General features: G+C 49.2%; 1 protein-coding gene across 1 annotated transcript; it reads left to right on the top strand.

The window, feature by feature from the left end:
* The first annotated feature begins 280 nt into the window (after positions 1-280).
* Positions 281-22,976, top strand: PRAG1 (PEAK1 related, kinase-activating pseudokinase 1). Its single transcript, XM_063423457.1, has 6 exons — positions 281-383; positions 2,833-3,225; positions 4,363-6,191; positions 14,207-14,364; positions 17,651-18,384; positions 21,655-22,976. Exons 2-6 carry the CDS (start codon positions 2,869-2,871, stop codon positions 22,690-22,692), a joined length of 4,116 nt encoding a protein of 1,371 aa, XP_063279527.1. The 5' UTR covers positions 281-383; positions 2,833-2,868; the 3' UTR covers positions 22,693-22,976.
* Positions 22,977-24,946: the final 1,970 nt, after the last annotated feature.

The following is a 24,946-nucleotide window of genomic DNA, read 5'->3' as shown; positions in this document are numbered from 1 at the left end:
CGTAGGACTCTATGGGATCTGTGCGGGGCTGCTGGGTGTGTGAGTGTCTGCCTGCCCGGGGGCTGATGCCCGCCGGGATGTCCCTGCGGCAGAGCCTGTCTGCGTGAGCCCTGCTGGGGCGGGGGTGTTGCAGGGATGCGGCTGCGAGCCGCGTACGCCTCGCAGGGCGCGGGCAGAGCGCTTTGTGCGGAGCGGGGACGCCGCTCCCGCCCGGGCCGTGCCCACGCCGTGCCCGAGGGGCGGGACCGGGGCGGGAGCGGGGCGGGGCGGCCGCTGCCCCCCGGCCCACGCGGGGCCCCGCTCGCCACTCTCCCGGTGGCGGCGGCGGCCGTGGCGGGCGCGGCGCGAAGCCGAGCAGAGCCCGCCGCCGCCGCGGGAGCCTGGTGAGCGGGGAGCTGCTGCCGGGGCGGGCACCGGGCCTGCGCCTCCCGGGACAAAGCCGGGCTGGGAGGGACCCCGGCGCCGCCGATCGGGGCCGGGGCGGGGCTGCCCGGGGGCCGGGGCGGTGGGGCTGTGCCGCTGCCCATCGAGCATGCGGGCGGAGGGCCGGGGTGGGGGTCTGCAGCCGGCTCGGGGCGCGCTCCGGTCCCGACCGGCACCGCCGCCCACCCCGGGAGCCCCGGCGGGCTCTGCCCGATAAACTTTTCCCGGTCTTGGTGGGCGCCCGACGCCCCGGAGGGACCGTCGGGCAGCCAGAGCTACTTGAGTTGGGGGTTTGGTGCTTTTCTTTTCGCCGGAGCATCCTTGCGCCGCATCCTGGAATCGCTGTCCTAGGGAACAGGTAGCCGTTACCTCGCGCACCCGCCGGTGCCCCGGGATGCCTCAGACCCAGGTCCTGGCTTTCGGCCTGCCAGGGGACAGACCCAGGTCCTGGCTTTCGGTCCCTTTACCCCTCTGATCCCGACCTGTTTCCCCGCGCGGCGCCGCGTGGGTTGGTGCGGGTGGGTCCCCGGTGCAGCCGGCGTGCGGACACGGGCACGCCCCGGGATCTGGGCAGCGAGAAATGACGGCTGGCGACAGGGAAACCCTAGTCTTTAACAGGCATTTGGCAGCGCCGAATATTAAACCAGAAGTGAAGAGTTTTTGCTGGCTCAGGTGTCTGCTTCCCTCCCTTTGATTTTTCTTTTTAATTTACTGGCTCTCACATCAGGACACTTGTTCAAGTTTGGGTGATGCTGGACACTGCTTGCTAAGTCTAAAAAGAAACAAAGGATAAAATATTTTTAAATCTGTTTTCCCTGCAAATACTCATTGAAGGTGTTGGAATGTGCTGCCCTCTGGTTAATTCAGACTCTATGAAGTCCATGAAAAAGCAGTAAAATAGTGTCTTCAGTAAAAGAGACACACGGCAATCTGATTGGTGAATCCCACCGATATTCCTCACTTCTCATAATTTTTTCAAGAAATAGATTTTAATTTATTAGCCTGCCAGAGAGAAGGAGTCTGCAGGTGCTAATGGTTTAGCCGATCAAAGACACCCTTCCCATAGGTGGCACTTGAATTCGGTGATGCTTGTGGGCCAGTGGCTCTCTTACCTTTCACTTTGTCCCACCCAGGCTCTTATTAGTTGTCTTTCTTTGTGCCATGCAGTGTGAATGGCTGTTGGAGGGGCTGGCCAGGGCATCTCTGAGCCCAGAGGCAAGAATCTTTACTGCAGTGCAAGCCTTAGGGGTGCACGCAATAGCAACAGTGTCCATAGCTCTGGTGGTGTTCCAGTATGCCTGAGTGGAGGAAGTGCTTAAGGATCAGGCTGGTAAATGTTGCTCATGTGCTTCCAGGATTGGAGTGTAAAAGTGCCTGTTCACTTGGAGACCCTCAGGAAAGGGACGTCAGTTTGCCTGAGGATCAGCCGGCCAGGGGACGATGAGTAAACTTGGTTAGATGAGGAAGGACTCTGTGGAGTCCCCACGTGGGGGAATTGTGCGTCCTGACACCCATAGCAGCCGGCTGCATTCTCTGTGTGATCTCTCCTAATCCACTCAGCTTTGTGGGAGTCCTCCTCCGAGGTATCTCCAAAGTTAGTTCCAGGTATCTAGCTACTGGCTAGAGTGCAATCAGACCTGGCCAGGAGGGGGGTGGTGGGGATGGGACACAGGAATGCAGGAATGTCTTGTGCCTGGAGCATTTGCCTCCTGGGGAAGGAAGATGGGAAGGAATCCTTGTCTGTAAGTAATTCAAGCGCAAAACGTTTCTCCCCTTGCAGACAATGAATCGTTTCAGCGAGCTGACACTGTTATTTGTGGCTCTTGGCAAACCAGATAAGAGCATTCTGCCAGACACTTGCTCAAATCAGTGCCAGCCCCAGCCTTGCTGATTGCCTTTCACTGGGTGGGAGAGAAGTCTTTGTGTGCCACGGCAGTAATCACAGTGGTGCTTCTGGGTGAAGGAAGGTTGCTGCTGGTCCCCTTGGCTACACAAGTCTCTGATTCTGGTCCTTGTGTTTCAGGCCTTTTTATTTTCCAGAGAGAGTATGGCACTTTGGAGAAATTTTTCCTGCCTGGCCCTGCTTGTGGGGCTGTGAACAGCTATTTTCAAGACCCCTTTTCTTTACCCTTGATCTAAACCTTGCATGAGGCTGGTTATACATGCTGATTAAGCAGGGAATTAAATCACATAGGAATGCTGCTCGCTTGATGTCTTCTCTATTACAGAGCTATGCTTAGAAGTTGAGGCTTTTCAAGTGATTGTGTGGGCTTTAGCTGTGAAAAAAGCCTTGTAAACAATATGCCTTTGTGATGAAGGCAGAGTAAGTGTAATTATCACCTGTCCTATTAAAAATCTTCCCATTTGGGGGCATAATCAAGCTAATCAGACAGTGTTGTGCTTTTCCAGATTACTAGGTGATCCTTTCCAGTGGCTCGGGAGCAGATGCAAAATGAGCAGTGGAGGGCAGTGCAGAAGACACAGTGGGCTCTCAGTCTGACCCACGAGGATTTGAAGATGTCTGCGTGCAGTGACTTTGTGGAACACGTTTGGAAGCCCGGGTCTTGCAAAAACTGCTTCAACCCGAAGAGTTCCCATCGGCTGCAAACCCCCCCAGACGTGGGAGCTTGTGGCGTGCTCCTGGATGGAGCTAGGACCAAGCCCGAGAGCCTCGTATTGGAAGACGAAGGTGTAAATACTTCCCCCTTCTCAAAGCCAACAATTGCTGTGAAGCCAACAATGATAAACTCGGATGTTACTGACTCGTGGGCGGATGTGAATATGAATGCAGATCTGTCACAGGTAATGATTAATCCAGTCAAAGCATGACTTCCCGTTACTCACCTATCCTCGGAGTGCTAGGAATATCTGTTACAAATGTTTCCTTCCCTTTGTTCTTCCCTCTGGTCTTGACTCAGGTTTTTAAGCCATATACTGGTTTCTCAGTGTATCTTTAGGTGAAGCTGAATGGGCTGTTGCTCACAAGCCACGTGCAGAGGAGCTTAAAAATGCACTATTTGTTTAGGAACTTCCGATTTTTAAATGAGGATGCGGGTTATTTTCATGGGACGTTTTACTGAAAAGATATCTCTTTGCAGTCACTGCTGACTGGGTCCATGGTCTTTGTGTCAGTGAGGAAGAAAAGTGCCCTGTCTTCCTAATCCTTCCTACCACTCTTTGCCAGAGCAGTAATGCCCTGTGGGTGTAGCTCCTCGCCCTGACCAGTTGATACCAGCAGTGCCTCAGCAGAGTGACGCACAGGCTGCTGCCCCACTGCCTGTGGCATAGGTGTGCTCCTATTTCCCCATGCTCCAGAGGACAGCCAGGGCTCACCAGCTCTCTTAGCCTCCCCCTGCTGTCCCTTTCTTTTCTTCTAAGGGGCAAAGGGCACACGAGTGCAAACTGCCATTGTTGGTGGTGTTTGATCTGTGCGTGCAGATTTGATGTGCCTGCTCTCAATCCCTACTTCTGAGCACGGCCAAGCTGATATCCCAGGATAACCGGTGATAGTCTGTGTCTGTTCTGGAGTCACACACTCTGGAGCAGTGTGAAATGAAATGAAAATAAGCAGAGAGAGGTGCAAATATTCCTTCGCTCTCTGAATCTTTAATTGCACAGTGATTCACAGACGGGATGACAGGTCGGACATGTTTCTGGCAGCAAACCCATAGGAGGAGAAAGGAGAGTGTCTTATTCCAGTGCATTGCCATTGTTGTTAACTCAAGGACCGAAAATGGTCCATGAAATATGACAAGTGTAGTTTTACCAGGAAAGGTTTGTAGTGGGGTGAGCACAGCAACATCGATGGTGAATTCCAGAGTACTGTTCTGCGGAGCTGGGCTTTTGTTTTTGCAGTTTGTGGGTTTGTTTAAATTTTATTTGTCTTTCATTTTGGATATACATGTTCTGACAGGGCATTTGTCTCTTTGACCCATGCAGGTCAGTTGGGGCATGATTTCCAGCAAGCAACTCCTCCTGAAATCAGGAGATGCACAGCACATCTGCCTTGACAATTTTGGCAATGGTGGTGTGAGAAAGCCTTACCTTCACAGCCAGCCCAGCGACTGCTTGTCTTGCTGTCCTCCCAGCTACTCCATGGTGGGTCTGCGTGGCCTGGACAGTCGAGTGGAGAGAAACCTCTCCATCCACAGCCTGGTACTTGTAGGTGAGATGGGCAAGCAGGAGGACAGAGTTAAAGACAAGTTTGCCCTGCCTCATCAGGTCCCCTGCCCTAATCCATCTGCCGTGGGGGACAGAAGCACCACTAACTCCAGCAGAAACACTTCTTCCCAAGCCAAAGAAGGAGCAGCACTCCCTTCAGGGGGTGACTGTGGTCACGTCTCCTCCATCTTGGAAAGCGAAGGGGGTGAGTACTGTTCAATCACCAACTGCCACAAAGAGCACCCTGTCCCGTGGGAGCTGTGTTGCACAGGGGAAAAGGATGCACAGTGTGAGAGGGAGAGTCACACTCCCAGCGGATGGAGGCAGTGGGGTGCTCCCGAGATTCCAAGGCCAAGTGGCCGGGCAGTCAAGTTCAGTGAAGAGGAGCACAGAGCTGTGAACGTGGCCTTCTGCATCACGAAAGACGAGAGTGATCCTCTTCCCTATACCCTGTGTTCAGACAGAAAAGTCCACACTAAGCCTGCCATCCTCCCCGAGAGCACAGGGAGCTGCAAGGCGGCTGCCCTTGCTTTGTCCCAGGAGGATGAGGACTTACCTCTCCCTGGGGCGCCCTCTGTCACTGGCAGCCTCTGCACTGAGGGTTCAAGCATCCCTCAGCAGGCTCTGGTGGAGCCGCAGCACCCATGCCTCACCGAGCCAGCTCGTGGCGATCCCATCTATGCTGAGAGCACCAAGAGGAGGAAGGCACAGCTGAAGGCTGTTGGCAGCCAGGCAAAAGTGGAGAAGCTGGCCCGTGGCACTGCCAAGCAGAAAACTGATGGGTTGTGGAGGGATAGTGGCTGGGCTTTGGGAGGTGAGAAGGAACACCAGGACGCCACTGGCCAGGTGGCAGCAAAGATAACTATAATGACAGCACACACTGAGGATGATCACAAGACAATATTCCTCAGCAGCCCCGACTCAGCTGTAGGAGTTCAGTGGCCATGTATCAGCCCCACTTCCCACCCTGATTTTGGGACTTCATCACCTGCTATTGAGTCTGGACAGATTTTTCAAGCATCTGGATGTGAAAGTAAACCGAGCTTTCATCTGGCAGCTTCTGTGAAGACCTCACTTACTGAGAGTCCAGCCATCCCCCCAAAGATGTCCAAAAACAGCCAGCCAGGCAGTGAGGGGAGCCGTGTGCCCCCAGTCAGCTCCCACATGGGAAGGTTTGGCGATGAAAACAGCCATGATGGAGTTGGTGCTCAGCTGCAGCCGAGGAGCTGTGCTGATACAGGGGCCTGTGGGGTGACCCCTTCTCCCTGCACTCATGTGAACGGGGTCTCTGTGGAGGAGTCCAGTAGAGGCCTGGCAGGCTCGTCCTATGACAGGAGGCAGAAATACTATAACCCAACGTGGACCAAGCAGTGCCGAATAGAGGAGGAGGAGGAGGAGCAGGAGGAGGAGCAGGAGGACTTAAACCACTCTTGGACAGTAGGAGCTGAGAGTGGAAGAGTTGATGCCGACTTTGCGGATGATGGCCCAATACTGGAAAGCCAGACTGGAATGACCAAATCTTCTTCTTTCTCCTTTGATTTCCCTAAAGACAAGAGCAATGGTGTGGAGTTTGCACCACCACCGCCACCACCGAAAAAGCAGTCCAGGTACAGCCCCGTGAGTGTGTGCATGGTGATCTATTAACCCTTTGCAATTGGGATGGTTGCTGCAAGAGTTCATTGACTAGGAAGTGCTTCCCATTCTTTTTTCCTCATTTTCTCTCCAAAGGTGGGCTTTCAGGAGCATGGGAGTTAATTGCACAGCTGAAAAGCTACTTGTCTTTTTACTCTGAAAAGCTGTCTGGTCTTTGTAAGTCTTGGTTTGAGTGTCATGTGCATTTGTAAAGGCCCTTCAGGGCTGCAAGATATGACCTTAAGTCCCAATATTCGGGTGAGAAGAAGGTCCATGTCTAGGACAGCTGGTGTTTCCCAGGTCAGCTTCATTCTGTCCTGGCAGTTCCTTGACGTTGAATAGCATGGAAAACCGGGGGTTGCAATCTTCTCTTGCAGGTGGGACTGGGCAACTTTTCTTGATGCTAATAACAAGGGCCTCCAAAATCAACATTTTCAGTTTGGCTCTAATGAATTTCTGCTTTCAAGGTAAACTCTTAAAGCTGCAATTTCCCAGGGAGGGCTCCTTGCCTGCAAGCAGGTAATTGGAGCTTGCCTGATGTGTGCTTGTTATGTGTGGGAGCCACCTGGCTTCAGGCAACCTTCTGCTCTCCACTTTCCTGGAAGTCAGGTTTGCACGCAGGGCAATTGCAGGCCCCAGAAAACATGTGAGGAAGGAAGAGCTGTCCATCTGGGAAGGAAATAGCCCTGCTAAGCAATTAAATAAACCTTAGGCTTACAATACTTCATGTGCATTTAGTATCCGCAGCTGTGTGCATCACAAAAAAGGAAAAAAAAAAAAGAAAAAAAAAAGTCAAATGGGAGAAGAAAATTTGTTTTTCTCTCCATTAATTGTGTTGTCTGAACATACTGGGGAAGGATACTTTCACCTTTTGCTAGTGTCCCTTATTTGCTCTATTGTATGTGGCAGTTTTGCTGCCTGAACTGTGTTGTGTTGCATTGCATTGCAACACAACAGATTTGACTCCAGCTCCTTGATTTAAAAGTTGAGAGAAGAAGGGATGGGTGTTTGGAGGAGAACTTGGCCTTGGGTTCCGTGGTCAAGCTTATGCATAGGCATCACTGACCTCCAGACTGAGACTGTAAATTTTCAGTGTGTTTCAGGATTGGCTAGCCCAGAGAATTATTGTTTTTAATTGGCCAAGAGGTGAATGAATGAGCTTTCTCAAGGGAAGGGATGAACAAGTAGCTTTAGTCCTCCTTAATACTGGGCTTCCTGCTGTGATGCCACATGCCTGCTGCAGTCAGAGGAAACAAAAGGTCCAGAAGTAAATGAGCACACAGGTGTATTTGCTCTTGTCCTCCTTGTGGTGTTATGACAGCAGAGGAATGTGGAGCATTTTCTGCCCCTTTGAGGGGCTGTTTCATGCTCCTGGTGCCATTGGGCTGTGCCAGTTCTAACAGTTGCTATTGAGTCATCCCGATGAAAGCATCTTTGTGGTAGAAAGCCTGTATGAAAGCAGGCAGGGAAACTGAGGTCAGGTAGCATGTGGCATCCATGACTGGGATCTCTGGCAGAGCTGTAAACCCTTTGGGTGGTTGAGGTAGGTTACCCGCTGTGGCTGCAGGGCAGGTTGTGCTGCAGGGCAGGTTGTGCTACGGGTATTTGTCTCCCAAAGGCCTTGATGCCTGCAGCTGTGCCATGGGGCACCTTACTCAAAGAGCTTAGTCCTGCCTCCAGCTACTGAAGCTGGAAGCCCAGCGGGCTGAGGAGCAGTAAGGAATGATCTGATCTGACTCAGGTTTTGCAAGCCATGCTTCATTTCTTTGCTTTGAGGGTGCTTTTGTTTTTGTCTCAAGCAAAGCTGTGGCTGCTCCAAGTATGCCAGTGCAGGAGCCAGGGCGGTGGGAGGGATGGCTGCATGCATAGCTGGTAAAATCCCCCTGGACAGTTGTTGCAGCTTCAGGCCATGGCCTGGTGCTAGAGGAACATCCCCTCTGTTCATCCTGGGCTGCAGCCAAATACCTGAAGAAGCAGAATCACAAAGATGACTCTGAGGCACATCCATACTCTCCTGGTGCCGGGCAGCCTGTGAACATGTGCTTTTACCTGCTGGAAGAACCACTGATCCTTCTGCTAGGCTTATGTACTCCTCACACAGACAGAGCACCTCAGCCCAGGATGTTCCCTGGCGGGTCAGCTACAAGGGCTCCTTTGCTGGATGGAGGTGAAGCCAGTGTAGACCTGTCTGTGGCACAGGCTTGGGGCTGGGGGCTTAGCAGATCAGGGTTCATCTCAGCTGCAGGAAAGGTATGTAACCATCCCTTTTCCTTCTAGATTGCAAGCTGCAGCCAGGCATTTGATTTCATGCTGGAAAATTAAGCTTGCCTGTCTGACTTTCCTAATGAAATTTAATTTCTTATTTTAAGGAAAACTTGCATGTGTGTTTGAATAGTTATAAAGCAGAGAAAGAAAAAACTGAGTCTGTAGATTTTGTTTTGTTCATCTTGGCTTTAACAATTAAAAGGGAAAACATTTTTTACGGAGTAAATTTCTTCCAGTGACTGAGGAAACTTTGGTTTGGAAGTAAGCTGTCTCTTAGGATGGCAGAAGGAGCGATTTCAGGGAGGTTTAAAAGTTGTCACAAAAAAAGGAAAATAATGAATTTGTGTCTGTTTTGTCCTATATAAAGCTACTCTGGATCTCTTGCAGCTGTTTCTTCATGCAATCCTCTTTTTCTGCTTGTTTAAAAGATTACAGATATTTGATTATATCTTGCTCTGAAACAGAATTACTAGTAAGTACAATTACAAGGGGAAATAGGCTGGAAAGTGAAGATGGTGGCTGGTCTTCTTCCAAAAGCTGAGAAGGTAGTTGGCTAGGGAAGGAGCTCACCAGGGAAACTAGGATCCCCAGGACATGTATGTGCAATGATGATTTAAAGGCTCTTTGGTGTAAAATGCTCTAGTATGGCCTTCAGTCTCTTGGCATGAGCAATGAATCTTTGCTGAAATTTATCTCTCTCTTATGCAGAGGATCAGGCTTAAATGATCCTCATGGTTTCTTCTAGCCTCCAACACCTTGATTGCTAATTTATTTCGTGTGTCTCTTGAAGAAAGAAAAGCGTGATGCTGTTTTGCATCTTGAGCTATTTTCATCACAATTAGTGCCACCTTCAAAAGGTGGTGCTGAAAAAAAGCTTCTGAAATTTGCTGAGTGCGCTGGTGTAGGGTAGCAAAGGTGCAGCACAGCACTTCCCCACACCTGTCACTGTTGAATGCAGCCAGGGAGAAAGAGCCCGAGGAGTGCCAGGATTGCCTGTTCTAGTGCTGCTGCCACCGCTAGCTGCTGGAGGACACAGAGCACAGGAGTGTTACAGAAAAACTGCAATGCTGGGAATTGGATCACCAGGAAAAGAGCCAGGTTTGTTCCTCGTTGGGGAGGTGGTGCTGGCTGGTGGGGCTGTGCTGTGTGTTCCTTGCCAGGAATCAGTCTGTGACAGAGCAGCAACCAACTGTACCTGAGGAGGAATATTCCTCTTTTCTTACCATTCCTGAGGCACCTGTTTCTCCTTGGAGCTCAGTGTCAGAGTGCCCCCCAGTAACAAAACACACTTGCTTATAAGGTTGTGATCTATCAGCTTATCTTTTAGGAAAGTTTGTTTCTTTTAAAATAAAAGTCATTCACTCTTCTGTGTGTTTCCTGTCTTACCACTTGAAAAGGCACAGCGTTGGAAATTGAAATGAGATTCTTTACCTTCTTCACCTTATTAGAGTACTCAGTGATTTAATTTTTGACTCACTATCTTAATTCTGTACCCTAGCTGAATTTTCCAGAGCATCTCCAGACTCCAAACCCTTGTTTCAACTTAACCCATGCTACATAAAACCCCTCTAGTGCAGGGGGGAGCAGTACATCCCTCTGAACAAAGCTAGTAGTTCTTCAAAATCCTTTCTTTCCCTTACTTCAGTCTTGGTTTCTCCACATTTGCCAGCTGATAGCAGAAGGATAAGTACAAATCTAAGCTTCAAACGTTGTAAGCTCCTGTATGCTAGGTTTTAATTTCCCTCTGCAAACAGGGGAAGATGCTGGAGGAAACAGCAAGTGGCAAGAGCGGGAAGATATAATTATTCACGTTTCATGACAGACAAGCATATGGTACAGTAGTGCTTCCTCTTGTGTAATAATTATGCCTGGCCATATGTTATGTTTGATGCTGTAATGCAGGCTGGCTTTTTCTCTCTTCTGTGCACTAATTCCATTATTTTATACTGGGAGGGGGTGTCTTGTTGACGTTATCACCAAACACCTCCTGGAGTGCAGTTTGCTGTGTTGTGATTTATATGTGTGTTCTCTGTTCTCCTCTCTCCGTTCCTCTGTCACATGATTTATAAAGCTCAGCATCTCTGTTATCTGAGAATAGTGCTTGAGAAGCAAGCATGTTCTTGTGCTGAGAAGTGTCCTCCTCCTGCTGGCACAGCAAGGCTGGGGGACCCCCGTGATGGCACTGCAGAGTGACCAGGGCTCTGTGGGAGCAGAGGTGCCTTGCATACCCTCCCGTGCTGCCAACAGGCTGTCCCCGGGATGGCTGCGGGAAAGGAGGGAGTGAAGCCCGGCAGCCTTTTTGTCTGAGGGGCCTCCTGCTCTCCAAACCTGCCCCTTGCACTCGTGGAAAGTAACCAGATCTCTGTGTCAAATCTCAGACAGCAAATTCAAGCCGAAGGTATGTCCAAAGTCCAGGGATTCCTGGGGCAATATCCCAAGGCATGTGTGTCTTCTGCGGTTAGGGGAGCCAAGCTTTGGTGCCCATCTCCAGTGTCTCTCTAAGAAGTGCAGAGCATGCAGCTGGTGATGCTGGGGTCCTACGGCAGCATTAAGCGGGACCCTGATCTGTGAAGAAATGTGAAATTATTGGCTAACACGTGGCTACTGGTCAAATAGAGACACAGGAAAGATGAAGCAGGCCCTGGCCAGAGGTGCAACCTGAAACAAGGGAAATGAGCCGGGTCCCTTTTCAATGTTAAGAGAACTCCAAACTGGATTTAGTGGGGTTTGTGTTGTTCTGTGGTGTTTTTTTACAAGATTGCTCTTTCCCATCTTGACTTGTTTTAGGCAGGACTGTGAGAATCATGTGGAAAGTCAGCTGGATGAAATTGTTTATGATGGGAAAACTTAGAAATAGGGAACTGGAGGGGTTGCCTGAATATGCCAGGCTGTTGCACAGAGGATATTGAGTAATTGAAGTGTATTTAAAGCTACCAGAATAGTTGGAGAGCTGAAAATCTGTAAAATCCTCTGGGTTTAGGTTATTAGATTGGGAGAGCTGACTCTGCTGACCTACTCTTTATGCACAGGCACATGAGGAAGGCTCTGGTGCTGCTCTTGAAATTGCTGGTTATGTTTTAGGTGCTGAGCAGGCATTTTAAAATTGATGTAAATTAACTACTGTTACATATTTCTGAAGAGGAGTGTAGCCCGCAGATCTTTACAAGTCAGTGCAGCAGGGCACAAACCCAGTGTGTTCTTTGGGTTTAAGATGAGTTGTGCTCCTTATTTCCAACACCCTTTGTTGATTTCCAATATCCTTTTGTGTAAAGGGCAAGACAGAAAATAACCACCTGTGCTCTTGCACTCAGGTGAAGTGGAAGGAACACTAGCAAAGCAGGGGCTGTTCGGGTTAGCTGAAAATCAGGGTGTTGCATCAATCAGCTGTTCAGCTCTTGAGGTGGAATTTTACTGAAATGGGAGAGTTTGACCCCAGCAAGTTTTCAGTAGTAATTCTTCGGTAGAGTGGGCGGTATTTTGATCTGATCATGCAGGCTGCACCCTGGGCTTCAAGCAGCTCATAGGAAAAGGGGGAGATGTGAGGCAGAGGTATTTCCAGGAGGGATTAGGTGGCCTGGCTGTAACATCTGAAACAAGAGCAGGATGTCGTTAAAGCGGCAAACAATTTCTATTTCGGTGCGCCTATTCAGGAACTGCGCTTTACATCAGTCACGGCGGTGCGGGGAGGAAACGGGGCTCTCTCTGCATCTGACTTCAGCAGCGCTGAGCGCAGCAAGGGCAGCAGCCAGCACGGCTCTGGCCGGCGCCGCGCTGCGCCCAGGTTGCTTGGAGGGATAGGTGTGGCGGCGGACCTTGGACCGCGCCGAGCAAAGTCTCATCTCTCTCTGAGTGCGGGAATGGTAAGGCAGCTCCGTGAGTTCGTGCTTAAGTGATGGGAAAGGAACAGAAATGCGCCAAGTTTTGGGGGGGGCTGGGGGAAGGAATGTATTAGAAAACATCTCATCTGTGTGAATCAAGACCGGATGTCTTGCTAAATCTTCTTTTCTGATCGATTCAAATACTTTTGATTCTTGCCTGGTCAGGCAGTGTACTGGCGTGGGTGTGCACCCTTGTGTTTTGTCCACCCAAATTACTAAATGTTAAACATCTGAGAAAAGTTGTAGGATAAAGTTATATCTTTATAGTATGAAAAAATATTTAAGTGCAGTAGGTTGCTTTAAACATCATTAGTCATAACAGACTTAAACCCCTCAAACTCTGTCTCTCTGTTTCTCTCTCTTTCTCCCTCTCTTATTTTTTAAACTGTGACTTGTGTGGTGCATTGTGAAGTTTTGTATATTGTCCCCAAGAGGCTTGCTGTGATAAATTCATCACTGGTGGAAGACCAGTGTCTCTGCTGAAGTATACCTGAACTGGTTTTTATAACCTTATTTTCATCAGCCCTTGAGTATTTTTAGACCAAGGCTGCTCAGGCAAATGAGGAAGTCTGGCAGAAGTTTCTTCCGGGCTTCTCATACACTCTGCTCTCCATGTGGTTGTGTGGACACAAGAGTAAGTGCTTTGTCTGGATTGGGAATGAAACATTTCTCAATCTTCAAATAAAAATCTGTGTCTGCTGTGCTTGGGAATTTTGGACAAGGAGGGGTCCCGTGCATGTGACCAGGGTGCCACAAGAAAACGGTCGTGCATGTCTTTTGTTTGTCTTTCTCAGCAGCCATTCAGTCAGCTGATTAGGAAACGCTAGATACCTTCCAGCGAGATAGCTGGTGGAGGTCCTTTTACTTCTGTACAAGTCTGCCACTAGCCTTTTTACATTCTAAATCAATGTGTTGAATTTTATCAGCAGATTGGCAGTTTTACTTAAAAAATGTGGACTGATAACCTTTGTTTTCTGGCTGGCAGAAATGCCACTGTACCAATGCTAGGAGTACTTATGCTCTTATGTGTTCCCTGATTTCAACAGTTTCTGTTGTTTTCAAAGGCAGAAACATGAAGACAATACAAGGGAAATTCTTTATCTTAGCAAAAAATCCTGCTTGCGTAAACTGGTCACTTATACCAATACCTAGCAGGTTATAAGACCTGTTATGGTTGGCTTATTTATTTTTTCAAATGGAAGCTGCATGGAAACCTGTAGGTCTTACATTAAAAACTGTGTGGTAGGTCCTGAGTTTGGCAGACTCATGCTTTCTGCAGAGATGCTTCTTCTTTTGTAAGGAATTGGTTGTTACTGTGATGCACGGTTGGAGATGATGGACTCCTCTGCTACCTATGCCTCTGTTGTGAAGGAGTGGGGTTCACACACCCAGCCTCAACCTGCCTTCTGTAAAATGGCAGAAGTGATGCTACTTCCTCCCCTTGAGAACTTTGTTGAAGGCAAATGCTGGTGGGTCCCCACTTCCGAGTGACAGTGACCAAAACGGGAAGTGGTCCAGGACCTCACATGTTCTAGGCAAAGGAGGTGCAGACTGCAGCTGAATGCTCTTGGCTCCCCAGCCTTCCCTCTCTGCTCAAGCACAGCCAGTTTGGCATGGGGACTGCAAGCCTACAACCTGCTCAGAGTCTGTGGGATTCAATACTCCAGGTACTGGAGAAGGAAGAAAAGTGCACAGGAATGAGGTAGTCTGGTGTGATAAGAGACTGTGCAGTGTATGGCTAGGCAGAGAGCAAACTAAGGCTGCTCTCAGCTTGAGTCTCCATGCAAAAGTGCATGCAGGGTATCCTTTTGCCATCTGTCTCCTGACTTCTCTTTCACTCTCCCTAGGCATGCTCTGAAAATGAACCCAAGTAACACTGAGTTGGAGAGAGTCAGCAACAGCTCTGCAGAGAGCCTCAGCCCACCCTTCAGGAGCACCCACGTCAGCTTCACAGCGGGCTCCAGCGACAGCCTCGACTCGGACACACAGACCGGCAGCGATGGCAGTAAGTGACCACCATGTAGGGGAGAGGTGGCATTGTGCCTGAGGCCCACTGCAGGGACAGCATCCTCAGAGCAGGGATCACGAGGGTCCAGTCTCAGCTCCCCCAGTGACCCTTCATCTTGCCACTTCTCCTACCCTTCCGCCTCTTAATGAACTTAAGATGAATGTGGCAGAGTCAGACCAACATCACAGAATTTTCCTCTTTCATTCAGCACCTGCCAAGATAATTCACCCTGTAGATCTCTTCTGGACTGGATAAAATCTCCATATAAAAACAGTCCTGCTTGTGCTTCATGCATTTTACCATGTCACAAGTACCCCTGCTATAGGCAGTTCTACACAGATTTGACGAGTACCAGAAGGAGTTTTGTACTAGAAGTGATCTCTCCCTCTCATTGTGTTCCCAGTCATTTCTTAAGGGGAAAAAAATCTGCCTGCACTCGTTTACCTGAGATTAAAAAATACTTACTATGAAGTCACTTTTTTTCATCAGTGCGTAACTTAGACATGCACTAACGTGTTCAGCAGCTCAGAAACTATTTCCTTAGCAAGAACAACCTTCATGTAGTGGAAGTTCTGTCTTTCCAAGAGCAACAATGTGCAGCAATAAAATTAAGAGCCAGAGCTCTGGAAACTCCATTTTTCCACCACTAACTGGGAGTCTGAGACCTTGCCAGGAAATTGTACAAGGGTAAGAAAAACTCGCATATGTTGAATCTTTACTTGCTAGGCACAGAAGCAATTTGCTGTCAAAAATGATAGGGACAAGAGGATTTCTCTGCCTTCACTAACAGAGAAGCAACTGTTTAAACTCATCATGGGAAAGACGAGTTTTTAAATGAACACTCAAATGCAGTTTGTCTTGCTGATGCAAGCAAGAAGCTGTGCAGTCAGTCACTGAGTGAGGTGAGCTCAAATTAACTGGCTGTGCTGTCAGATGTTAAAATATGAAGTGGAGGGGAGCTTTTATGCCCTTGACACACAGAAGGACTCCATGCTGAAGGTTCAGAGCACTTTTAGGAGAGTTGTGAAAGAGGTTAATTCATTACCCTGTGCTTGGGGCAGAGCCCAGCAGTATATTAAAAAAACTTAAGAGCAGTTTGGCGTTTGTGGGCTAGGCATGTGGACCGGTTGCCAAAGATTCCAGTGCTGACGTTTGTTTCCTAAGACTCTCTCAGGTAAATCTTGTCTCTCAAAACAGGGATTCAGCTGCATGTCCTGGCAGAGATGCCTCTGGTGAGGTACTCGTGGACTGCACACTGAAGAATTTCTCTTGGCTCTATCCTCTGTCAATGCCCCGTGGATGGAAGTGGCAAGAGGTGCCATGCTGAATGATCCCTGCCTGTGACTTTTGACAGGGTTTTAATAGAGAGAATCTTTCCTGTGGACCCATCAGAGCATTATGCAGATGTCTGGGTTTTCATTAAAGCTTGGGGCATGAATCTCAATTGTTAAGGCAGATATTCCTCAGCTGAAACTGGAGAGCAGTCACTTGCTGGGCAACTGGGTGTACAGTACAGGCACACACCTGGGGCAAGGGTCCAACAGGAGTCAGATAGCTCAGCACCCAAGCACTGGGGCAAAAGAGATGTATGCTGATTCACGTTTCTTACAGAGCTGTTACTGAGCATATTGTCAGGAATGGGCTGCTGAAACAGCCTTGCATGGGAGACAAACCTGCAGAAACCAGAATCAGTGCTGCTCGTTCCTGAGGTACCTCTTGGTGATGTTGGTGTGATGGGATAGATTACAGGAGGTGCATACAAAGAGCTTGGCAGTGGAGGAGACAAATGAAAATTGACCAGTGCTACCAAAATCTGGTGAGGAGGGACAGGGCCAGATGGTGCCAGCATCCACTCTGGTAGCTGAGAGCCAGGGGATCTGCCCTCACCTCATGTGGTCTCAGGTGGTGGAGCAGCTTACAGGGATTGCTGCTCTGGCACAGCTGGTGCGAACCTGCAAGTGACACGCCAGGACAGGCTGAGAGCTCAGGGACCTGAGGCCCTGCACTTGGAGGTTGTACGTGATTGCTGGTGAGTCACTTGGGCTGTGGGGAGACAAGTGCCTTCTTTGGGCTGACATGGAAACTGCCCCGGGACGTTCCTCTGGAGCAGGCAGAAGGCCACTGAGAGGAAGTGCCTGCTGGCAGCTGAACCCTCAGCAGCAGTTTTGTGAGGAGGAGTGATCGTTTGCTACCACTCTGCAGCTTTGGAAAATAGATTTAAAGAAAGCAATATTGTTTGCTGAATTGTTTGCTATTTGCTTGCAGCAAAACCCCACCTTTCACCTTTCAAGGTTTACACTTGCAAGTTTTTAGCAGAATCCCATTTGTCATTCAAGTGGCATAGATACATTCCCTTAAATTATTGTCTCTCTTTTAATTTCTCCTCTGCTCCTCACTTGTTCCGTCTCTATGACCTGAAATTATTGCCCTTTATTTCAATGTCAGATCACCCTTTTGTCCTTTTTTTTAATATCCCAGTTCTCTCATGGTATATAAGTGTATTACCCACCTCCTGTCTGGCCCGGGTAGGAAGCAGCTGCTATGGCTGCCCCAAATGAGCCAGCCACCCTAACCCCATCCATGTGCAGCTGGCATGGGGAGCTGCTTGGGGTTTAGTGGTTTGTAGTGGGGCCAGCCTGCCCTCTGAGCAAAGAAGTCTGGCAATAAGCTGGGAAACAGGCAGTGTGGGAGAGGCCAGATGTTTTCCAGCAAGATGGGAATTGCCAAAATCCCAGGCTTGCTCAGCGACCCTTCCCCGGTGTGAAGCAGAGAGAAAGGTTCAATGTACTTGACGTGCTCTAGTACAGCCAGAGGAGCTGTGTGCCATGAGTCACTCTCTCCTTATCATGCCCTGCTGCTGAAGCACTGGATGGCAGCTCCCAGGTGAGAGAGGCTATGTTTAAAAGATTGTCCTTGTATCAAGTGCTTCATCCTTACCTCCCTGTAGATGACATCACAGCTTAAATATTTACTCTCTACTACCTTTTTACTACTGTATATGCAGTAGTTCATACGGGAGTGGTTTCAAGGGTGGGGAAATGCATTTCTCTGGAAAGCTGGTTGCCGCCTGCTTTGCAAACCTGCTCTACTAAACTGGATTAAATCCTTAACCCCTCCAGCAAAACTTTGCAGTTGTGAATAGCTGAAAACTGTCAGATGTAACCTGACTTGCTACTTTCTTCCCAGCCAGAGCCCTGGGGGTGGCAGGGATATGGAGAAGGGCCTGTGCTCTCAACCTGCAAGGGCCACTCATGGCATCTTCTTGTGTGTTGCTATCTCCTAGGACACTCATCCGAGCTGAACCACTCGCCCCCTCCAGCTGAGAGCCAAGTGTTTCCCCCTGTTCCTTTCCTTCCTGTCTCCACTGAGGATGGTCCCTGCTCTGCCCCCAGCTGCCCACCTCCTCTGCCCCAGAAGAAAACAGTGATCAGGACTGTGTCTTCTCCAGATGGCTTTTTTGGGGGACAGGCATCTTCAGGCAAAGCGGCTGGTGCTGCCAGCCCCAGGCTGAACGTCAGCCATTCTGAGAGCAATATGTGCCTCCGAGAGGAGCCTCCCTTCATCCACCCAGCCAGCCTGGGGGGCCGCCCTGGTGTCTTCTCCTCCTCAGAGTCCCTGGAGAAGAGCTCCAAAGGAAACAGCTACTGGGGCTCAAGCACTGGTAAGAGCACAGGGGCTTGTGGCCCCAGCAGAAACCTCCAGTCACTCTCCTCCTCGCAGCTCAGTGTGTCCAGCCAGGTGTCCTCGGCCTCCAGCCTCCACAACCTCCTGAGCAACATCGACAGCAAGGAAGGGGTGTACAGCAAGCTGGGGGCCCTGTACGCCGAGTCCCTGCGCCGCCTGGTCGCCAAGTGCGAGGACTGCTTCATGCGGGAGCAGAAGAACGAGCTGCACTTCAGCGAGAACAACTGGTCGCTCTTCAAGCTGACGTGCAACAAGCCCTGCTGCGACTCCGGGGATGCCATCTATTACTGTGCCACTTGCTCCAAGGACCCTTCTACTACCTATGCTGTGAAGGTAAGTCCATAGCCAGGAGGTGTCCAGGCTTATCTCCATCTTCTAGGTGGAGATATGTGCACTAGCAGCACATGTGTCTCACAAAATGTCTTGTTTTCTCTGCTCATATTTCTCACAGCTGAAGTTAGGCAAGCAAAACGCCCTCCAAAATTGCCACTTTCCCCCTGCTGCTTGTGAAGGAGTTTTCATTGTAACAAATGCCAGTTAGATTTAGCTTATTGCTAAAAGGGTCTGAAATCCAACCATTTTCTCTCTCTGAAAACATCTTTGTGCAAATACTCTGTTGTAAACTCAGAGGCATTTGCCTCTGATGACACAAGCTGATGAAAGGCTGCTCAAAAGACAGCTTTTTTGCCTCTAAAAAAAAGCCTGCCTTTTAAGCAGAAGCTCTGACCCAGATACTGAGTGCTTATGTGATCTTGAAAGTACAGACAATAAGATATTGCAGATCCCAATTAAACAATGTGAGGCTGACCCAGACATGCTGTGTAAGGTCAGGTCTGAAATATTTTCCTGTAACTCCACAGAGTACACGTTTTGAAATGGAAACTTGAGGTGCAATAGTTCAGCTCTTTGAAACCTGGATAAGTAAGCTTTTCCAACCAGTTCCATGGACATCCTGTGGATTTTGGGTTATTGATCGATGTTATTACTTGAATACAGAGATTTTAATTTCCGTTCTGACTTAACACTGGGGACATCTCACTGCTGCTTATTCCTCAGGTTGTTTTCAAAGCCTAAAGTAATTCCCAAAAAAGCACTGTCAGAGATGCATTAAGGAAGAGAAAAAACCGAAAAAAAAATCTCTGCTGAATCGTTTCAACCATTATGAACTCTAAGAGTTGTTCTAGGTTGTTTTAAAAAATCCCTCAGGGATGTTCTAGTAAGTGGTAGCTTAAAAGCCAGTTCATATCCTAAAGGAAATACAGTCAACCCAACAGGGGGGCTGTAAATAACCAGAATTGAATTAGATGAGATCTTGCACTAACACCCTTAGTCCAGCACTCAGAGCCATAGCTTTTCTTGCGTGTTACACCTAAATCCATCACAACTTTCTTTCTGAAGCCTAAGAACTATGTAGTGAACTGTTGTGCTCCTTTTCAATCTGCACTTCCTTGTGGCACACCCACACCTTTGCTTTTGCCTGCCGTGTTAGGTGACGTTCAGTAGCTCATCTCAATGGCTGTAGTGGATGAATTCTTGCCAAGGCAGAAACAGCACATTTCATCCTCTTGACAGGGCTGCACTTGTGTCCCTGTGCGTGAAGTGGGCTTACTCTGTGCCCCAGGTACACTGCAGAGCATCTTAACAAAGTCAAAGCCGCTGCAACAAGGCCATACTCTGTGCCAGTATAGTGATGTTGTGTATGTGTTTATCCATGTGCATGGATACGATTCCTGTGTGCCCCCATCCCTTTGGCAGCCAAAGTAGGGAATGAATAATTGTGAAACATTACAATTGGCTGATCCCTAGCTGCCCCTCCTGGCTTCTGGTATAGATTTTTTGACATGAAAGAGATCACAGACCTGTAGGTAAAATTAGACTTGGAGAGCTCAAAATGGGCAGAGGATCAGACTTGAGCCAAGGAGCCTATTAAGAAGCAGGAGCCAGAGTCTGAGCTGTGCACAGACAGACATTGCTATGTACAAAACAGTTTGGAAATGGCTTTAGAGGAATTAAGCCAAGATATGCTCCATGCCTTGGCTTCTTTCTCCACTAGAGGTGCGTGACTAAGCTAGCCCAGGCTCTTACTTGGAGCTTTCAGCAGGGAGGATGCCTCCGGTGCAGCCAAAGTCAAGAAGAATGGCTGGATGGGGAAGATTTCCCTGTACTCATTTGGCTGTAGTTGTTCTTCCAGAGACTTCTCTCTTGCCAGGAATTCCCCCCCTTTTCCTATGCCTTACATGTCTTTCCTTTGGGAGGAGGAACGAGCAGGTTTGTTAGCCAGAGGGCTGGAAGCTCTGCTCTGCATTTGGGGACCTCCTGCGTCATCCTGGGTCCCACAGCATTCATCTGCATTCTGCCTAGCTCTCCAAAGCTTGTCTTTCCACAAATAAGCCAAGGGAGGGTGTTTTTGTTTAGAAAAGAGAGGACAATAGGGGTTTGAAATGCCCCATCTCCAGAGTATTGTCTCATCTGAGTGAATTATCCGCAAATGCCTAGATTCAAACCCTTGCTAGAGGAATACAAAAGCAGCCCTCTTCAGCTCCCCGCTATTCTTGTGTATATTTTAACTTAGAGGCAAAATCGATTTCTGGTACGATTTTGCACGCATGCTGTGCCTGGCACTGGCACGCTCCAGGCTTTGAAACCTTTTATGCTGAGTTTCAGCCTGTTGCTTACTCCCGTGGATGACATATAAAAACATTGCTAAATAAAGGGGAAAAAGAGTATAATAGAAATGCCAGAAGGCCCCATAAGCTAATGGATACTCCTATAATAAATCTGGGTTTGAGTCTCTAATGCAATATAAAGCTAAAATACAGAAGAAAATGAAGATTGAAGTCATGTAGGTTAAAGAGAATCCAGATTATAAAATGCATTTTTCTCCCTAGAGTTTGCTGCCCTCTCACTTCTTTCTAGGCCTGTTGTAAGCTTACATTTTCTCTTTGGTGGTTTTTTAGTCTGTGCTGAGGAGTACAGCTTGTTGCTGGTTTCCCTCAGCCATTGGTCAGGTGCTGACACAAAGAAGTGGAATGGTTGAGGAGGATGTGAAAGTGGTTCCAGGGCTTGGGAGCAGAGAAGGATCAGGTGGAAAGAAAGTGCTGGAGGCCTCTTCCACCCCTCACCACGAACAGCACTATTGCTCACAATCACCTCACATCGCATAGGGGCTCATCCAGGAGTGTTAACTATCTCCAGAGATGGAAACAGCATGTGTTCTGCCACAAGCCTTTCTCCCTCCAGGGAAGTCTCTTGGGTTGGAGGAGTTTATCTCAATGATATCTGTGATATTGCTTCTGTTGGCAGTGAAACAAAATCTTCAGAACTCATTCATGGTAGGACTACTGTCCTCCTTTCCTCCAGTTACTGGGCATTGCCTGGCAAAGGAAGTGTGCCCAGAAATGCAACCCAGACATCTGGTGGCTAAGGTTGGGCTGTTGCAGGACAAAAATGATCCTCAAGCCAGGGCCAGTGCACATCCTGCTTCTGCTGTTGTCTTCTGGAGCATCTGCAAATCACAGCTTAGCATCTCACCTCTCTGTTTCTGATCTCTGCCCTGTTTCTGTCACTGCCTGATGAGACTTTTCTTTTGGTCTCTCTTCACAGATTTGTAAAACCCAGGAGTCCAAGGTAGCTGCTTCGTACTGCAGCCCTGCAGTGCCAGTTCACTTCAACATCCAGCAGGACTGTGGCCATTTTGTGGCCTCCGTCCCCTCGAGCATGCTGCTGCCCTCAGATGTGGGGAAGAGCGTGCCTGGAGATGGCTTCCCTGCCTCCCGCACAGCCAGTGAGCACGACTGCGTGGTGGTCATCACCCGCGAGGTGCCGAGCCAGACCACCGCCGACTTCGTGAGGGACTCGGTGATGCTCCACCAAGCCAAGCCGGAGCTGTACGAACGTCGCGTTTGCTTCCTGCTCCTCCAGCTCTGCAATGGCTTGGAGCATCTCAAAGAGCACGGCATCATCCATCGTGACCTGTGCCTGGAGAACCTCCTGCTTGTGCCCTGCAAGCCCCCCATGAGCTGTGTGAAAGCCAAAGACGAGAAACACTTACCCCGCCTCATCATCAGCAATTTTTTGAAAGCTAAACAGAAGACTGGAACTGGAGACTCCAAGCTGAAGAAGAGTCAGGCCCGGCTGGCCCCGGAGATTGTGTCGGCTTCTCAGTACAAGAAGTTTGATGAGTTTCAGACTGGTATTCTCATCTATGAACTGCTGCACCAGCCCAACCCCTTCGAGGAGAAGGTGCACCTCAGGGAGCAGGAGTATAGCCCTGAGGACCTCCCTGCTCTACCCAGCCTGTCCATCTACTCCCGGGGACTCCAGCAGCTGGCCCACCTACTACTGGAAGCAGATCCCATCAAGCGTGTGCGGATCACCGAGGCCAAGCGGATGCTGCAGTGTCTGCTTTGGGGGCCCCGAAAAGACCTCATGGAGCAGCCCCTCAGCCACGAGGAAACCCTGCGCCAGGTGCTGCAGAACTGGGTGGACATGAAGCGTGCCCTGCTCATGATGAAGTTTGCAGAGAGGGCCGTGGACACGGAGCGGAGCGTTGAACTGGAGGACTGGCTGTGCTGCCAGTACTTAGCATCTGCCGAGCCAGCCTCCCTCTTGCACACATTAAAGTTGCTGCAGCTGCTCTGACCTTGGATGTGTCTCAGAGGCAGCTGAGGGCTCCCAACTGCCTTGCAGCTAAAGGTACACAGCCCTTTCATATGTGAGAGGTTTGAATCTCAGCTGCGAATGCACGTTCAGCTCCTGCCCCGTGCTCCAGTCAGAGTGCACAAGGCATGTTTAGTATCCTCAGCACTGTTAGTTTGCGAGCAGGAAAAACTGGAAACCTGCTGTATTTTGGGGATATTTGTTTTTTGGTATGGTAAATGTGGACTAATAAACTCCTGCCTGCATGCGTGCATGTTTCTAATGAACTCACTGTACTGAGTTGATTTCTGTGCTCCTGGGACAGTCCTCCAATCCCCACCTCTCCCAAAGCATCAGAGCCTTTTTGCCTGGGAACAACACCACACTCTAGAGTGGGAAGCAGGGATGAACGGCTGGCTGGTTCTTTTCAGGAGCAAGGGCATTTCACAGAATGCTCCTTTGCAAGGGAGAACCTGGAACTTTCAAATACACATCTTTTGTGAGTTTTGACATTCATTTTGCTTCTCCCTTTCAAGACAAAAATTACTGCTTGTTTCTGTGTATCAGCTCTTTTTTTCTCTGTGGGCAGTTCAATGTCAGCTGCCTGTTACCTTTGTTTGATACTAATACAGCCTGGCTTTCCTCTCTAATGGTGCAGCTGTAGTGGAGCACCACTGTTGGATGTGAAGGGGTGAGAGAGAGCTCAGGGTGGGTCTGTTCATGAGGATGAAGCTGGGAATTACCCCTTGTAACACTAATGAAATGGAAAATCCCCAATTCACCCCCAAGGCCTTGAGGGGAAAGTCAAGGCAGGTTGCTTTGCTTTCCCCATCCCTCCAGCTCCCTCTCTTTGCCTGGTAATCCACCTGTCCCTTGTGTCTAACATTTGTTTAACTCCTTTATTGAGAGATGAGCTGTCATGTGAAAGGCTGGGACCACTGCAGGCCAGCCAGGTCTTAATGCTGCTGGTGTTTGAATTAGAAATGCACAGGGCTGGGTGCACTGCAAACACGTTTCTCCAGCAGATGGGATGCAGGAGCAGCATCATCCACAGTGAAAGGTGGAGAAACTGGCCTGGCTCCTTTTAGCCCCTTTCCCTACATCCAGACATGGAGAAGCCACTCAGATTGGGACAGAGACAGTGCTACTGAGAAAATAAAAAAGATTTTTCAAAGGTTGCAGACTTCTTTTACTCTCTGAGGCAGAGATGAACTGTCCTGGTCCTGATATCAGTTCTGCAGCCCTTGGAGAAGGCGGTAAGTTTGGGACATTTGGAGAGAGATCAGCATCAGCTTATTTGAGACAGGATGTCACTAGCTGAGCTACCCTCCTCATAGCTCTAACAGGGAGAAATTAATGAGCACCTTCCTCCAGCCCAGATTCACCTCCAGACACAGCCTGTCTTTTGGGGAATTTTGATTCCCTAGGTTTTCTTGATACTTTGTGTACTTTAATTCGTGAATCTTTTCCAGGCTTCTCACCTGGATTTTTCATATTTCTAATCTGTTTGTCTATGGTTGCTGCTGACAGGAGTGGATAGTTCCTTGGCTGGGCACCCATTTGCAACGAATTTCCCCTGATCCCCTTAGGGAGGAGGCTGTGCACGTCCCTGCCTGCTGGAAGAATGTGGGATGGCTCCAACTTCAACCGCTGGGAATTTTTATACCCTGGCTGTCTTGCATCTGACTTCTGGGTCCACTTTCCTCTGGTACAGGTAGCAGGGGCTTTCTGGCTTGGGAACCTCTGTCCATCCCATGGATCATCCTGGACACAACACTCTGGAAGCTCTGGCTCTGACTTGCTGCATGTGATCTCACATGGGCCAGCAGGGTAATGAAAGAGCTGGAGAACCTGAAGGAGCCCAACATGTTTTTCTGAGATAAGATGAAGAGATGACTCAGTTTCTGAGCATGAATGTAGGGAAGAGGTTGGTGGCAGCTCTGCAGGAGAGTACTGAAGGAGAAAGGGACTGGCCATGACAGATCCATGTTCTGCTGGCAAGGGGGAGATAATTTGCAAGGCAAGTGGCTTGCAAAGCTTAGCTGGGTACTCAGTAGGACTCAAGAAGTAGTCAAACATTCAACCAGCCCATGAAACACGAGACTTGATCCACTTTGCCTGCTGAGTTTCAATTTAGTGACAAATGCTGTTGCAGGTATTGGCACAGGGCCTGCATGGTGTGGGATGTTAACTTGATCAAAACCCTTTCCCTTGAGTTTGGGCACTTGAATCTGGTTCTGGTGTTGGTATTGGCATC

Source organism: Prinia subflava, chromosome Z (genome assembly GCF_021018805.1).
Source record: "Prinia subflava isolate CZ2003 ecotype Zambia chromosome Z, Cam_Psub_1.2, whole genome shotgun sequence".
Taxonomy (NCBI): Eukaryota; Metazoa; Chordata; class Aves; order Passeriformes; family Cisticolidae; genus Prinia; species Prinia subflava.
The sequence above is the reverse complement of the archived record's forward strand: the minus strand, read 5'-3'. Positions and strand labels throughout refer to the sequence as shown.

What these genes read in the sequence shown, in the direction of transcription:
- PRAG1 (XM_063423457.1), top strand. Translation starts at nt 2,869, where the DNA reads ATGCAAAATGAGCAGTGGAGGGCAGTGCAGAAGACACAGTGGGCTCTC. An exon ending in CCACCGAAAAAGCAGTCCAG is followed by an intron (nt 6,192 to 14,206) that starts GTACAGCCCCGT and finishes CACTCTCCCTAG; the next exon opens with GCATGCTCTGAAAATGAACC. An exon ending in CTACTACCTATGCTGTGAAG is followed by an intron (nt 18,385 to 21,654) that starts GTAAGTCCATAG and finishes CTCTCTTCACAG; the next exon opens with ATTTGTAAAACCCAGGAGTC.